The 12,125-nt window shown below is 54.2% G+C and overlaps 1 protein-coding gene across 3 annotated transcripts in view; it reads left to right on the top strand.

Moving 5' to 3' along the window:
* Positions 1–7,931, top strand: part of TRIOBP (TRIO and F-actin binding protein) — a 45,547-nt gene extending 37,616 nt beyond the window's left edge. For all 3 annotated transcript variants that reach the window (XM_075008775.1, XM_075008790.1, XM_075008782.1), the window contains 7 exons: positions 1,461–1,608; positions 3,691–3,802; positions 4,320–4,479; positions 4,709–4,822; positions 5,199–5,285; positions 6,250–6,413; positions 7,159–7,931. In XM_075008775.1, the coding sequence (XP_074864876.1) occupies positions 1,461–1,608; positions 3,691–3,802; positions 4,320–4,479; positions 4,709–4,822; positions 5,199–5,285; positions 6,250–6,411 (783 nt within the window). In that variant the 3' untranslated portion in view covers positions 6,412–6,413; positions 7,159–7,931. The remainder of the gene's footprint in view (positions 1–1,460; positions 1,609–3,690; positions 3,803–4,319; positions 4,480–4,708; positions 4,823–5,198; positions 5,286–6,249; positions 6,414–7,158) is intronic.
* The last annotated feature ends 4,194 nt before the right edge of the window (positions 7,932–12,125 follow it).

Below are 12,125 nucleotides of genomic sequence, written 5' to 3' on the forward strand. Positions count from 1 at the left end.
GCTCAGAATCTGGCCCTGATTTTTACCATGCTGACGTGATGCTGGTTATGAATGTAAAGTAAGGAGACGTTCCATTGAAGTGGCCCACTCGGATACCTTCCTTATTAGCAGTGAAAGATTTTATCTCCATGTCATTGGCTTATTGCTTCTGATCTGTTATACTTGCCACAGAAAAGGCCCACCTGGCATGTGGCAACTCATACAGCCAGTTAGAAGCAGCCTTGTGAGGCTGACTAATATTACAAGCTGCAGTTCACATGATGCAAGTAGCATCTAATCAACTTCCCTAATCAGCCTTGGATGAGACATTGCCCTATAGGATGGCTTTCTGGCTCCTTCCCTTTATCCTGTCTCTGTTTGACAGCTTATTTCTGAGCAAATCGGATGGCCCACGTGTTTTGCCCCAGTGAGGATCAATGGGGTAACTTGCCTGGAGTCAAGGGACTGTATTAACCTGAAGTGGCTCAGATAGCAGCTGCCTTTGCTCTAGTACCAGCTGCAGGTCTCAGGATGCAGCGCTCTAGCTTAATGGGAGCAGTGTTTCCCAACATGTGGGGTGTGCCCGTCTGGGTTTAGGGAGTGGAAGGGGCAGCAGGCAAAGGACTGTGGGGAAGAAGCAGCTGGGCTTGCTGTTAGCTGAGACTCTGAAGGACTCTTCTAAATGAAATCCTCATGCTCGTATGGGGTCGAAGGAAATCTATGAAATGACCATGCTGAGCTGATGCAGTGACTCAGCGTGAATGTGCAGAGCGCCTGGAACAGTAGCTTGTGGTGGGAGCTTTGGGTCAGTGAGTGCCAGCTCTGGGGCCAATGAGAATATTTTGAGGCTCTGCCTTATTAAGCCCCACTGCACATCAGACCGGGGACGGGGAGGGAAAAGGGTCACATGATGACATCTGCTTTGAGTGCCCTTCCTCTTAGGGAAGGACCTCCAGCTGCACTGAAAGCAGCTGCAATTGGTTTCATTCCCCTGAAGAGACAGCTCAGCTTTCAAGAGTTGGGGGAATGCTGCTTTATCCTAGTCATAAAGCCGGTACTTCAGTGCATCAGTGTGGCCTAGTGCACAGAGCCCCTGGACTGAGACTTGGGAGGTCTGTGCTTTATTTCTTGCTCTGACACTGATCTGCTGGACAACCTAGGACAAATCACTTTGCCTGGTTGTGCCTCAGTTTCCCCATGTGAGAAATGGGCGGGGGGGTGATGCTTTTAAGATCCAAGGATGAAAAGCCTTATTTGACATCTTCCTATTCCTAATCAGATATTTCCCTCCCCTTTGAAGGGTGTGTTATCCCGGTGGCCATTCGCCTCCCCTCTCTGATTCAGTGTGGGTGGTTCGCCTGAAAGGCATTCGCTGCTGTTGTGTACAGCAAATGCCAGCCCAGTCATATGGTATCCTCTTGCCTTTTTCTGCGTCTGTCGTCTTCTGCTTCACCGCCCCCCCGCCCCCTTCTGCATGGCAGGAGGCATGTGAGCGCAGTTTGGCAGAGATGGAATCTCTTCACCAGAAGGTCATGGCCGAGCTCCAGCGGCACCATCAGTGGGAGCTGGAGTGTCTGCGGCAGGAGAAGGAGCGGCTCCTGACTGAGGAGGCAGCAGCCACAGCCGCAGGTAGGAGCGAGAGTCCACGCACCTCTAGGCATGGGGAGATAGCTGTCTTGTCCACCAAGAGTCCCACTTCTCCCCTTTCTTTGGAGTCCACTTGTCCCTTCCCCTGGAATCCCCCAGCCCTCCCTTGCTTGGAATGCCTCCTGGGTCTCTAAGTCCTGGGACATGTCCTAGCTGTGCTTCTCCAAAGTGCTGAGTGCCCTCTGCTCCTGCTGACCTCCCCTATTGGCTTCCTGTCTAGCACTGAGCCACATGTATGGAGCACAAGGTAGAGTTGGGGATGCTGCAGGGGACCGTGTGGCCTGATAACTAAGGCATTGCTCTGGGAGTCAGGAGATAAGGATTCTAGTCCCAGCTCTGCCACTGCTCTGATGGCTGAGCATGGCAAGTCACTCTAATTTTGGTCCTTCCCTGACTTCTATAAACCCTTTGAAGCCGGGACTGGGTGTACGTACAGCACCCAGCGCAATCTTGGATGGGGCCTCTCCATTTCACTGCTGCCCTTCCCCTTGAGACTTTGCAGGGGCTCAGGTGCTGGCTGAGAGCCAAATCTGAACGAATGAGATCTTTTTAAAAAGGCCTGGATCACAAACGCTGTAACAGCTCGTGTGCTGCGCACTCTGTGGCTCCTTGGCCCCGAAGCTCCGCAACACCTGTGCTGTATACGTGCCCCCATGCTGCTGGCTGTCTCTGGGTGCGTCTACACTAGCCGGCTACTTCGAAGTAGCCGGCACAACGTCGAAATAGCAGGTGTCGCGTTTACATGCGCTGTGTGCTATTTTGACGTTGAAATCGACGTTAAGTGGGGAGACGTTGAAATTGCTGTTCCCATCCGGAGATGGGAATAGCGCCCTACTTCGACATTCAGCATCAAAGTAGGGCGTGTGTAGACGATCGGCATCCCACTACTTTGAAATAGCGGGGTCCTCCATGGCGGCCATCGGCTGCGGGGTTAAGAGACGCTCTGTCCAGCCCCTGCAGGGCTCTATGGTCACCGCGTGCAGCAGCCCTTAGCCCAGGGCTTCTGGGTGGTGGTGCTGCTGCTGCTGCGGCAGCTGGGGGTCCATGCTGTGTGCACAGGGTCTGCAACCGGTTGTCGGCTCTGTGGACCTCATGCTGTGCAGGCTGAGTGTGCCTGGGAGGGGCCCTTTAAGGGAGTGGCTTGCTGTTGCCCCAGAAGGGCTAGTCCAGCCTATGGACCCCATCCACAGGCTTTCCTAGCCCCTTATTTCGACGGGGAGCGCTCGTGTGTGTGGATGCTCCGCTTTTCCTTCTGGAGCAGCTCCTCTCGACGTTCTCCGTCACTATTTCGACGTTGAACGTCGACGGCACCAGCCCTGGAGGACGTGTAGACGATACGCGTCGAAGTAGCCTATTTCGATGTTCTTGCTTCGAAATACGCTACTTCGACATAGTGTGCTAGTGTAGACGTAGCCTCTGTGAACAGGGTCACAGGCTGCTGCATCCTTTTAAAGGACTCGGAAGTCAGGCATAGAAAGGGGGTTTCCCAGACAATCTCCTTCAATAAGGGCAGTGGTGAGTGAGCAGCTTTACTAACTGAGCTGGCAAGATGGTTACGGTGTCCTGCAGCGGTGGGCAGAGTAGATGTCCATGTGGCTGAGAACCCCAGGCACGTGTGAGGCAGGATTTCTTGCTCTCTGCCCTTACCCCGTCTCCTGGGTACGAGAGGGGAGTGTATTTGTAAAAAGCCAAGGCCTGACCCAGAAGCCCTTTTCCTCCCTGCCACCCTGCACCTGCTCGTGCACGTTGGGAGTTGGCTTTAGCACAGCTAAGGTTGGGGAGTGTCTACTGTCACTGCCGCAGGACGCTTCAGACTGTAGCATCACTCCGAAGCGGTGCTTGGGCTGCCTGCGGTGGCTTGGGATGGTAGGAGTCTGGGTGGAGCAGATGCCTGGGATGAAGTGGAGGAAGAGAGACACTTGGAGCCATTCCTGGACCTGGCAGTCAGTGGGAATGATCCCTTGGGAACTACCTCTCTCCAGTTCCCACCCACACGCCCACCCCCGCCGAGCTGGAGCGTGAGCGAGTCTCTCCGAGCGCTTACTCCATGTCTCCTGTGGCTAGCAATCGAAGCACTGAAGAAGGTGCACAAGGAGGAGCTGAACAAGGAGATGGGCAGAACGCGCAGTTACCAGCAGGGCGGGGCAGGATCAGAGGCCCTCCGGAGACAGCACCAGTAAGGACCCTCTGTATGGTTGCTTCTGCCCTGTCTCTTCTGTATGGCTGCTGCCCAGGCCAGGCTGCACAATCGTTAGGGAGCACCTGCTCAGTGCCACCTCCTCTCAGCCTTCCAGATAGCCAGGGTTGGCTTCTAGTCTGCCTCCTATTGCTGCTCCCAGGGAAGGGGGAGGGGGACGCGTGGATACAATGGCCTGAGATGCTGACCATAGAGGTAGGATATCCCCTCCCATCAGTGGGGAGCCGGAGAGGAGCCAAGAAGCAACTGTCCCTTCTCCCTTGGGGTTCTTCACTTTCCTGTCCCAGCTATGGGGGGGGAGGATATCCTCTGACTGCCAGCTGCTGAGGGGAGGGGACTCTACTGAGTAACGGTGGTGGCCATGTGGGCAGGGGCAGCAAGTGGTGCCCTTCCCTGGAGTGGAGGGCAGTGTTGGTGAGAACAGGCCCTGACGGGTGAGGGGCGACAGGGGAGCCCTGCGTCTCTGAAGTAATACTCTGGGCGGCTGCGGTGGCAGAGCTGACGTGGACTCCCTGAAGCGGGAGCTGCAGGTTCTCTCGGAGCAGTACTCCCAGAAGTGCCTGGAGATCGGTGACCTCATGCAGAAAGCAGAAGAGCGGGAGCAGATGCTGCAGTGCTGCCAGCAGGAGGGGAAGGAGCTGCTCCAGCGGAACCAGGCAAGAAATGCCTCTGCTCAGAGAGCTGAGCCTTCCGCACGGCAGGCTGGGAGATCCCAAGGAGGAGTGGGGGGTGTTCCCTCCGGAGCCAGAAATGCCCCTCGCAAATGAGCTGTGCTGTCCAAAGCAAAGCAAGAGATGGGCCTTTAAATTGGGGGTGGGGGATGGGGCTGCACCAGCCTCTGGGTACATGTGCTCTCCCCTGATGACTCTCTGCTCTGGTCCCCAGGAGCTGCAGAAGTGCCTGTCCGAGGAGATCCAGAGGTTACGGACCTTCGTTGCCTCCCAGGGCACAGCGGATGGGGCCGTGCTGAACCACGAGAGGACCTCCTGTGAGCTAGAGGTACAGAGGCCTGCTGGCGCTGTATGCGGCTGACTTGCTTCGGCAGCAGGCCCAGCTGTCAGTGGGGTGCATCGGGCACCTGGTGTTCACCCCAGCTGCCTGCTCTGCAGAACTAGGAAAGAAGAGCAACAAGGTGCCCTGTGGGCTCAGGCCAGTCTGACCCCTTCTGGGGGCCCCAGACTTGCATGAAGCAGAGGAGCTGATGGCACAAGCTGCAGTGCAGGAAGTTGCTACGCACGCTTCCCCCACACAGCTCTGCTGCTGCTCGCTGTAGAGCTGCAGCGCTTCCTGGCTGTTCCTTCCTCGCCCCCTCCAACGCGCTGCACTGATACCACGCACCTCTGAGTGGTCCCTGGAGTCTCTCTTCTCTTCACAGGTGCTGCTCCGCGTGAAAGAGAACGAACTCCAATACCTGAAGAAAGAGGTTCAGTGTCTTAAGGATGAGCTGCAGATGATGCAACAGGTGCCATTTCCGGAGAGTCGTTCTCCCTCCCAGGGGCTTGTTTGTCAAGGGGTGAGGCGTGAAGACGTCACTGAGGTGGAGGCAGGAAAATTAATGGAGAAACCGCGGACCAGGGAAATCCTATGGAGCCTGAATTCTGAGAGGCAGTGGCTTGGCTCTCCTACTTCTATTAGATTCGCTCCTGTCACTGTTGCTCGGTGGGGCATGTGCACGTCCCCAGGGCTGGGAACCTTCTGGGCAGAAAGAACCTGGGGAAATCGGGATAGAACTCCCCACGCGTCTGCCTTACTTCCCCTCCTCCTTGACTACGTTGCCCCTTCCACGCTCCGGCCTCCTCAGTGTTGTTCTCCCCATTTCTGTCGGATGGTGTCGCCGGTAGAGAGGAGCAAGCTCTCCTGAGCGTCCTAACCTCCTTCCCTGGCCGGGGTGGGACTGCTACGCCCGGTGTGGTCTCCTGTTTCTAACTGGCCCAAGCGAGGTGACTTCCACTTTCCTCCCTTAGGAGACTGTTTCACGCAATTGAGCGGCTGTTGCATTAGGGGAACCTTCCTGCGACCCAACAAATGTTGGACTATTGCCTAGTCGTACCGCCCCATGCTGCTCTTTCTGGTGGCTATAGGCAGCTGTCTGCTTCCCTCGCTCCAGCTTTGAAGCCACATACAGCTGAATAGCTTCCGGAAAGCAGCCTTTCCGGGCTGTAATGGCCTGTTGCTCTGTGGTCACCGAGTCTGCCTACTTCAGCCTCTTGTTCACTTCCCCCTTTCTTTGAACAGCTCCCCTCTGAATTGATCTCTGTGGGTGCCAGGCCTGTCCTGTCTTGTCGGGGTCTCTGTTGGGTCGCCACTGCTTTCCTGGCTGGCCGAGACTCAAAACACCGACGTCTCGCTTTCCCCCCGGGTGGTGGCTGCCTTCCCCTGGGATGCGCACCAGGAGCTGGGGGGTGACTTCTTGCCTTCTGTTGCAGGATAAGAGATTTGCCTCAGGGAAATACCAGGACGTCTATGTGGAGCTGAACAACATCAAGCTGCGCTCAGAGCGGGAGATCGAGCAGCTGAAGGAGCACCTGCGCCTGGCCATGGCAGCGCTGCGGGAGAAGGAGACGTTGTGTAACAGCATCAGCGAGTAGAGGTGAGCAGCATTATGCATGAGGGCCCCCCCGACCACCGGCAGCAGAGCTGAGGGCACTCTATGGGTCAGGTCCCATAGGGGGAGGGAGGGGTTTGCAGTTCCTCCAGTACCGGGGGCCCTCGAGGGCAAGAGAGGCCTGACTGTGTGATGGGATCCCAGGCCTGGGTTCTTTTCAGTTGCTAAAGTCCTTTAAGTCTGCGCCGAAGTTGTTCCCACTCAGGCCAGCCCTCCCCCCGCACTGTGACTCTGGGCCTCTCCCTGCTTGGGCACTGTAAAGAATGAGCTGGAGGGGAGGAAACTGGGGGCCTGTCTTGCTTGCTGGGTCATGGCTGCTCAGGAGTGAGCAGTGTCACATGTGTGCTGCTCGCTGGATCCAATCTCAGGGGAAATTATCCCCCCTTTTGGTTTCTCTTCCTGCGTGTGTCTCCCCGCCAGAGGCTGCAACCTCTCACACTTACTGGTGGGTGTGTCACCTTTTCTGGAAGGGGGTTGTTGCCTGCACAGCCACCAGACAGAGAGGAACCAAGTGTGTATATGGGAGGTGGCCCTGACCCATCCCTGCCCACCAGTGGATCTGTATCACTCTGGGCCCACCTGGCTGCAGGACAAGCAGTGCCACTAGCCGGCATTTCAGGGTGTAAATCACCTGCCCCTGGATTTGGGGAAATCCAAGTTCTGGGGCCCAGTGGTGCTCAAGTCCATTTTAAGCTACTTGCCTTGACTCTGGGTTTTTTTCCCTCCTTAGGGTTGTTTTGCTCCATTCCTCACTTGTGGGGGAGGGCGTGGCTGCATCCCATCCATTAATACCCCCCTTGAGGAAACCAGCTCTCACCAATCCCCGTCCCACACACCTGCGTATCTGAGCACATCGTTTGGACTGGCTCCTACATGCACCTTCTTCAGGATTTTATATGTGAAAAGATCTATTTTCTAGCTACGTTACTCTTTTTTTTTTTTTTTTGGTTTGGTTTTTGTGGGTCGGGAACATTTTAAATCTACAATATCTTTTAACCAGCAGCTGAAGACAGAAGAAATGCAGAACTTGCACCTGCCTTGAGCACTCCTTGTGGGTGCCTCCCTGGGGGCATGGGTAGCCCTTCTCCCTGTTTATCTCCCTCCACCTCCACACTGCTTTGTGAACCTGCATGGATGTGCTGGAAGGACTGTGCACTGTGAGACAGCGTGTAGCTATGAGAAAATCTTGTGTCCTGCCTCTGTTCCCCTGGACCTCTGAAAGAGCCGATGTTAGGTGGAAGATGCTCAAGCTCTGGGAAACTAGACTCTCCCTCTGTGGACTGTATTGAAGCAGGTTCTGTATCTGCGGCCATGTGCTTGTCTCGGCAAAGCCAGTCCCCTGGAGGTTTCGGAAGACCTTGCCTCCTACTAGCATGCTCCTGCGGAGGAGTAGAGCTTCTACACAGGCCACAGCTCTGTCTGTCGGAGCTGAACAAGGAACGCAGCGGCTGCCCTTCTGCCCGGTTAATAGTTTAACTTAATAAAATCTTCAGCTGAGGGTAATCTATTATACTTATTGTATTGGAGGTTGTGCCCCCAAGGAGTGGGGCTGTTCCTCTCCACAGGACCCTTTAGCCTTCGTGGGGCGATCTCCATGTCTATCAGGTAAGTAAAAACAACGAGGAGTCTCCATCTCGGACAAAGTGGCTTTTACACCCAAAAGCTGGTGCTCAAATAAATCTATTAGTCTGTAAGGTGCCACAGGACTCCTCCTTGTTTTTACAGATACAGCGTAACACTGCCGCCCCTCAGAGACTTACCAAGTAAGCGGAAGCCTGGGTTGCAGATTGTGCCTGGAGAATGGGACCCTTTTTATAGCGTACATTGATCTGGCAGGTGATGACTAGAGTGAGAGACAGCTGGTTGCTGGGGGCTGGGGAGAGGTGCGTGCGCCTGCCCACCCACCCGCACTAACACTGGCTTCCCTCCCTACCCATCTCTGCTCCTCAGCTGTTCGTCCCTCACCTCTCTACTGTTTCCAACCTAGAAAGTGCTGTAGACGTTCTCACAGGTGTCACCAAATCTTAGCACAGCTAGACAAGACCAGACATCACAGCTGGTCCCTGGGGCACCTGTGCTTCAATGGAAGAAGCTCTTTGTGAGTGAGAGTTATTGCTTTGCTTTGCTTTTCTGTTCTCACCCATTCAGCTGTATCTTCCAGTCTGGAAATAACAGCCTGCCCCTTGTGGCAGATAGCACCTTCTTAAATGCTGCAGCCAGAAGCGACTGTATGGAGGGTGGGGACCAGGTGGTTTGGGGCTCACTAGCACGAGCTGGGGGCAGATCCAGTTTTCACTTTTGCTGCAGCCATGTCTCCTGTCGTGGCAGTGCCTATGCTGGCTGCAAAAACAGAACCAGGTAAGAACTGAACTTGGAGAGGAGCTATGGGTGCCCTCAACACAGAGTCAACGGGAAATGGTCTCATTTCCCAGAATGCACCAGCGCTTAGACGTTTTTCCCTCAGTAGCATCCGTAGGGGATCAGCTCTGGTGCTTTCTGAAGGGGTGTGCATATGTTGTGGTACAAGGCATGCTGCCAGCTCCCCTCATGCTCAGTTCCTCCTTGCTGCCAGGGATGGTGCTGAAACAGCTGCTGCTTTGACTGGTCTTGTTGCTTTGTTCTGTGCGACCAGTTTTTCCGGAAAGAGACTGGCATAGTTCTCTCTTAGTGTGTGCTTCACGTTTTCGTTAGCTAGCCCTGGATGGGATTCATGTAGGGACAGGGTGCACCCCAGTCCCCAGGTGTTAAGCCCGGTGATCTGAGAGAGCATCCCACTGAGCAACCCAGAGTGGTTATCTGAGGAGTCTGAGCCAGGGGAACACAAGTGCTATAAGGCAAAAGAGAAGATACAAGATGGCTCAGCCCCTTGCCTTGGGCGTCAGGCCCAGCTGATCTCCCTAATGCTGCTGTTCCTTGCAGTCCCACATCAAGTATTTGTGCCATTCAGTTAGGCCCATACTAGGATAGAGCAGCACGTGCCACAAGGGGAGAAGCTGCCTTTTCACCTGTCTTGGTTACTTCTGACCCTGCATGGGCATCCTTGGTACCCTTTGTCTCCAGCACTGCAGTTGTTCCCATGGCCATGTGACTAGCCTGCATCTTAATACCTCTGGAAATCCTGGGGGTTTGCCTAGCCTTTGCAGGCTGGCTGATGGGTATCAGGGGGACTTAGGGAGGCCATTGGCCTCCGCATCCCATCCTCCCTGGCAGAGGAGGTACCCCCAGGCTCATGAGGTCTTTGAAGAACACCTTGGGGCTAGGGCAGATGTATTGCTGGATGAGGTTATTATGGGTCCCCCTTTGCCCACTTCCAAAAGATGATGCCACGGCACCTCAGGAACTGCTGAAGAGGGCCACCTTCAACCTGGGACTCCATGCAGAGGAGTTAGAAGACCCGTCAGACCCCTTGTTCAATGTCCTGTCCTCCATGCTCACTGCTAGGATGTCTTTGCCCTCAGGTGAAGGAGTATTTAAAAACTACTACTACCCTTTTGGCAACCCCCCGCCACCTCCCGACCTCTCATTTCTAAAAGGGCTGAATGCAAATACTTTGTGCCAGCTAAGGACCATGAGAATCTATATACTCGCCTGTCCCCAAGCTCTATGGTTGAGGCAGTCAGAGGCAAAGACAGGGTCAGTCTGAAGAGACTGGACTTGTTTGGGCATAAAATTTATTCCACTTCCGAGAGTGGCCTATCACCAAGCCCTGCTTGGCTGCTAGGATTATCATATGTGGCAGGCCATGGCTAAGCTTGAGATGTCACTTCGTGAAGGTCCAGGAAGGAAACTGGATCCTGGAGGAGGGCACGGCCGGAGCCAGAGCAATCTTCCAGGCACCTTCAGCCACAGCTGCCGCTGGGACTCTCACGGTTGCCTCAGCCATCTCCATGGAGCTGGTGGTTTGACCCAGGATCCAGCTGTCCTTTTTGATTCAAGCACCCTTCTTTTTTCCTCTCTGCATAGACCACTGTTACTTCAGAAAGCTATAACTTTTGGACTACTAGGTCCTCAATAGAGAAGCACAGGATTACACCCTCCAATTTGTTTCTACCCCTCCCTTGTCTCTCTTCAGTGACCCCCTCATGACGATCTCTCTACCCAGAATGTAGATGTGGCGCTGCAGTTGGGTATGGTGGAAGTAGTTCCTTGTTGAGTGTAGGAACAATGGGTTCTATTCTTAGTACTTGTTTTTAAATCCCAAAAGCTGAGGTTGTCTAAGACCCATCTCAGATCTGCAAGATCTCAACAAATGATTAAAGAAACATTTGGAGTCCAAATGGTCTCCTTGGCTCAATCATCCCTTGTATGGGACTAATAGATTGCTACAACACCCTCAACTTGAAGGATGCATATTTCCATATAATGTTTCAAGGCCACAGACACTTCCTACAATTGACAGTAGATTCAACCACTAGCAGTTTGCAATCCTCTAATTTGGTCTTGTGAAAGCACCAAGGGTGTTCTATCACATGCATGTCGGTGGTGTCTGCTTACCTCAGACATGGGTGTATCTAGGGGTCCTTGAAAGCAGGAAGCTTCTACTACTAGAACAACCTACTGAGCAAAGGGCACTGAGTGTAGCATCTCTCCATTGTTGTCCTCATTGCAATCTATTTCAATTACATAGCCTGCTTTAAGAACAAAGGGCTAGTTCTCTGCTCCATCAGCTTGCCTTTTGCAGCCATCTCTGTTTTCCATCTGCCGATCCAAGGTCAGAGGGTGTTCTCGCACGTCAGTCTGATGCCTGAAAGGCGCAGAGGGACTCTGCCAGCCGCACACCTGTCCCATAACAGGAATTTAAATTGGTTCTAAGTAGAGACACAGGCCCGCCTTTTGTGCCCATGGACTCACTCCCTTCCCCCCCACCCCCCGGCATCTTGGAAGGTCACTTTTCTTGGAGCAATAACATTGACCGTATGAGTGTTGTTTGGCTGCCTGACATGTTATATGAGGACAGGTTTAACTTCAGCACGCGCTGGCCTTTCTGCCAAAGCTGGTCTCTTCCCTCTGAGTGAATGAAGACATTTTCCTCCAAGTGTGTCATCCCGAGCTGCACCTCACTAGGGAGGAGACTGCACACCCTGGACGTCAGATATACTTTGTGCTGTAAAACATTGTGCCCTTCAGCAAGTCGATCCAGCCAGGATGAAGGGTTTTCCATTGTCCTCTCAGAGGACATCCAACTGCATCACCTCCTGCATCAGGATCTGTCCCAGGTCCCACCACCACCACCACCAAGCATGATGGTGCCTTTGACCAGAGACTTCCTGGCTGACTTTCCCATTTAGGATAGTGGTGGAGCCAGGGCATGGTGGTTGGTTCACATGTTTGCAGTCCATTACACTATTGCTCAGCAGGCCAGAGCAGTTGCTGGGTCTAGTAGAGCTGTACTGCAGTCTACACATCTGTGAACTCCTGTCAGCCTTGGCTGGTTCTTCTCGGGAGTCTCAGCATGGCAAGGACACGGGCATGCACTCGAGGAAAAAATTACCGTTCTTCTTCGAGTGGTCCCCATGGGTGCTCCACAATAGGTGTCGGGCTCGCCCAGCGCTGCAGATCGGAATTCTTCTAGCAGTTTCTATTGGATCGCGCATGCGCTGACATGCGCTGCTCCCTTGCACGCCCCCAGCCACGTGCGTGATCCAGTCCCCGCCAGTTACTTCTCAACCGCCATCGGCTGCAGACGGAATCTGCTCT

The sequence above is a fragment of the Carettochelys insculpta genome, chromosome 1 (assembly GCF_033958435.1).
Source record: "Carettochelys insculpta isolate YL-2023 chromosome 1, ASM3395843v1, whole genome shotgun sequence".
NCBI classification, from domain to species: domain Eukaryota; kingdom Metazoa; phylum Chordata; order Testudines; family Carettochelyidae; genus Carettochelys; species Carettochelys insculpta.